The sequence below is a fragment of the Thermobia domestica genome, chromosome 7 (assembly GCF_964235325.1).
Source record: "Thermobia domestica chromosome 7, izTheDome1.hap1.1, whole genome shotgun sequence".
Classification (NCBI taxonomy): Eukaryota; Metazoa; Arthropoda; class Insecta; order Zygentoma; family Lepismatidae; genus Thermobia; species Thermobia domestica.
This window is the reverse complement of record NC_137460.1, coordinates 241,450,991-241,455,262: the sequence shown is the minus strand read 5'-3', so window position 1 is coordinate 241,455,262 and position 4,272 is coordinate 241,450,991. Positions and strand designations below refer to the sequence as shown.

At 38.1% G+C, this 4,272-nt stretch overlaps 1 protein-coding gene across 1 annotated transcript; it reads left to right on the top strand.

Moving 5' to 3' along the window:
• Window positions 1-1,771: 1,771 nt before the first annotated feature.
• On the top strand, window positions 1,772-2,233 carry LOC145689632 (ARL14 effector protein-like). Its single transcript, XM_081763820.1, has one exon. It carries the CDS (start codon window positions 1,772-1,774, stop codon window positions 2,231-2,233), a length of 462 nt encoding a protein of 153 aa, XP_081619946.1.
• Window positions 2,234-4,272: the final 2,039 nt, after the last annotated feature.

Here is a 4,272-nt window from a genome sequence, read left to right as displayed (position 1 = left end):
ATGGATTAAAGCTTGTATTCATGTGCGATGCACATTCAAAATATCTGGTATCAGGAATGCCATATGTAGGAAAACAAACATACATAGGGCCTGACCCTCTGGCTCAATATCTAGTAAGAGAACTGGCAAGCACATTGTATGGAACTAATTCCAACATCACTGTCGACAATTGGTTTACTTCCTTCCTGCTTCTAGAAGAGATGTTGGACCGGATAATAACAATGGTGGGAACACTGTGACGGAACAAACCAGATATCCCTGCAGAAGCAGTTCAAACAAAAGGGAGACCACCTAACACCACAATGTTTCTGTACGACTCACATAAGAAAGAACAATTAGTGTCTTTCTCACCCAAGAAAGGCAAGATAGTGTTACTAGCTTCAACTATGCACTACACAACAGATGTTTCTGAAATGACAGGGAAGCCAGAAGTTATCGAATTTTACAATGAAACTAAACCTGGTGTCGATACGTTTGATTAATTGTGCAAGTACTACTCGTGTAGCAGACGTACACGGCGTTGGCCAATGGCCGTATTTTACGGATTGCTAAACGCAGCAGGTATAAATTCTTTCATTATCTGGTCATATGTCTTAGCAGCTCGAGGAAGGAGAAACGTAAGCAGACTTCAATTTCTTTATGATTTGGGTCTACAGCTAGCAACCAGATTCATGAAACACAGACTGCAAATCAAGAATCTTCCAAGTACTCTTCGAATGAAGATTCAAGACATCCTGAATGAGACGGACAGTGTATCACCAGGAATTTCTAAAGAATCAGAGGCGGAAACACGAAAGGAATCAGATGTGAAAAGTCAAGACAGGGACGCTGCAAATTGTGCACAAAGAGTGACAAGAAATATGCTGTGAAATGCACCTTATGCAAGAATTTCATTTGTGCAGAATATCAGAATGTTATTTGTAAAAAATGCACGCCTTAATCAGGACTTGTAGATGTTTTCTTACCAGCTTCAAGGTGAACAGCAAAGGATCATTCCACGTTAGTTCATCAAGCGAAAAACCGAAATGTCACCCACCGACTCAGATTTTAATGATATTTGGTACACTTGGTCTACAACCACCAAAACTAACTTGTGCAAAAATTGAGAGTTCTCGCTCAACCCGTTCGCATGTTATGACCCATCAAAATTTGGACATGGTATGCACAAAATTCTACTCGCGACAGCCGGAAATGGTGCATCGAGGTTTAAAATTTCCCTCATAACATGGTGATATGAATCCTTTGAGGCAACGTACCTATCCATTCTGATGCAGAATTGTCTGTAGATTTCAAATCTGTGGTCGAGTTTGACAACATCAACCTAAAGTGCACTTTTGTACAAAAAAATAGTAAAAGGTATACTTGAAAAATGAGCCTCAACTAGAAGTACAAAAATGGGTCTATTTCCAAAAGTACCAAATTCACAGAAATAATTCCTGGATATTCTGAAGGAGAATGAAATTTCCTATACAACGATGTGAAAATCGTGTTGTCGAAATTTTCCTCCTGCCTCTTTTAGTTGACATGGCTGTTACTACGTGGCAGCAATTTGAAGTACCCTGGGCGAACAAAGAGTGCGGAACAACAAAGGAGAGAATTTGAAAAGGAAAAGTTTCAAAGTTTGTGACACGTTTTGAATTACAGAATAGCATCATTGGCTGCATAACCTGCAATATTGCGATTTGTAATTACTAACGTTTATAAATTAATTAACTAATGTATAAAGTAATTAATTAATTACTTATTTTCTGATTTCATTTCTAGCATTGAAATGGAAAGTGAAGGTTCATCTAAAGTTATTGAGACTGATCTACCTCCTTGCAGCATAGGTTGTGCACATCCAGACTCAAAATGCCACCAGACTACATATGGTTCTACGAAGGAAATGCTGCCAGTTAATAATGAAACTTTCGAAGAGAGTGAAATTGAACTTATTTTGTGGAGGTCTAAATTACAAGGTACCAATGAGAACGTGACTATTTGTTTTCATCATAAACAGTGGTATTTGCATCACTATGGACTAGCTCACAAGAAATGTTGTGATCCTTTTACAAGACAGAAGAAAATAGTGCGACGTGATTTGCGAACAGTGAAGATGGAACTTGCTAAAACCGTCAGGAAACATCTGGACATTATCGTTATCCCAGGTCAAAAATGTGCTCCAACCGCCGCAAAAGAGTGGAGAAGGAAATCGCTACTGTCAAACAAGGGAAATCGTCTTCAGACACGCTAGAGTCAGCATCTCCACACAAAAGTTCAGACAGCGAATTCAAATTTGATCCGGATACAAGAGAAGCTGCAGTGGAAGAAGAAAAAGCAAAGCTTTAACACATTTAGGTCTTTCACCTTTAAAATTGCATGCTGTTCCTGCACATCAACGTGTAGCATTTGAGCGTAAAGAAATCAAAGTAATGCACGAAGCAGCCAAGTTAACAATGAAAGGCAGTTTACAGGTTGATGACACAGAACACTTGTTATCTGACATCAGTGATTCGGATTTAAAAACCAGTGCAAATGAAGTAAAAGGAAAAGCAGCAGACCTGGATCGCTTAGTTCTGTTAATGAAGCAGAAGATAGCAATAGCAAATAGACGTGAAAAACTTCAAATTCTCAGTATTGCTCCAGAGTCATGGTCCCGCAAAAAAGTGTCTGATGTTTTTAATGTTAGTGAATACATGGTTAGGCACGCTAGGGCATTAAATAAAAGCAAGGATATATGTTCCTTACCAGAACGCAGATTAGGGAAAAGACTACCTGAAGAAACTGTAACTTTAGTTCAACATTTCTAACACGATGACGAATTTAGTCGGATACTTCCTGGAAGAAAAGATTTTGTGAATGTTAAAAAGAAATCTCCACATGCAAAAACGACTAATATTGTGCAATCTAAGTGAGCTTTACGTTGCTTTTAAAGAAAAACATCCTGATATTAAAATTGGGTTTTCCAAATTCTGCTTATTAAGGCCTGAATGGTGTGTTGTTGCAGGTTCAACAGGTACACACAGTGTCTGTGTGTGTACTACTCATCAAAATGTAGATTTATTGTTGCATGTCATTAGTTTGAAAAAGGAAGATCTTGATCATGCAATTTCACTGATGGTGTGTGATAAAACTAATAGAAATTGTATGTTAGGAGTGTGTGTGAAATGTCCCCAGGATAGCAGTAAAATAACAGAAAATCTCCAAAACAAAATCGAAGAGTAATGGCATGACGAGCAGGTGAGTTATGCAGAGTGGGTCAATGTCGAAAGTTAGTAGAGAGAACACTACCAATTCCAGAATTCATTGGTCATTTTGTTCAGAAGCTCCAAGGATTAATACCTCATTCTTTCATTGCTAAGAGGCAGGCAACTTACCTAAAGGAACGTAAACAAAATCTCTCTCATGATGAAGCCGTTATGTTGATGGACTTTGCAGAGAATTATGATTTTATATTGCAAAATGAGATACAGACTTACCATTGGAGTCATATGTCAAGTTCCTTACACCCTGTTACTTTATTTTATTGAAACCAACCGTTTAACTGAGAAATCTCTATGTTTTTTTATCTGATGTCTTACATCATGACGTGCCTTTTGTGTATAAAGTCCAATCTGAAACCATGTCGTTCTTAAAGAGTAAATATCCACATATTAAAAGGGTCGAATATGTAACAGATGGATGTGCTGCACAGTATAAAAACTGTAAGAGCTTTTTAAATCTGAGCCATCATCTCCAAGACTTTGACATATGTGCTTGTTGGTCTTTATTTGCCACCAGCCATGGCAAGTCACCTTTCGATGGGATTGGTGGCAATGTGAAAGATATGTTACAAAGGCAAATCTGACGAGGCCATTTCAAAACCAGATAACAAATCCAAAACAAATGTATGACTTTTGCAAGCGTCAGTTGTCGAAAATTATATTTTTTTTATCTACCTGAAGCTGAGATTAATAATGTAAGAAGTGTGTTACCAAATCGTTTCCAGATTGGTGAGACTGTAGCAGGCACAAGAGGTTTTCATAAGTTTGTACCACTGCCAATAACAGCAAGACGATTGATTACAGATGAAACACCAGATTTAGAGTTTAACTTTGCACCAGGATATGATCAGTTGGAAACGTTGGTTTGCCAGGACATCAAAGTTAATTGCTTTGTAGCATGCATCTATGATAATAAGTGGTATATCGGATTAGTAGTAGAAGTAGATCCTGACAATGCGGATATAAATATAAAATTCATGCACCCAGCTGGGCCTGCAGCATCCTTTTACTGCCCTAGCAGAGCTGACAC

Coding starts and splice junctions, on each gene's coding strand:
- LOC145689632 (XM_081763820.1), top strand. CDS start 1,772: ATGGAAAGTGAAGGTTCATCTAAAGTTATTGAGACTGATCTACCTCCT.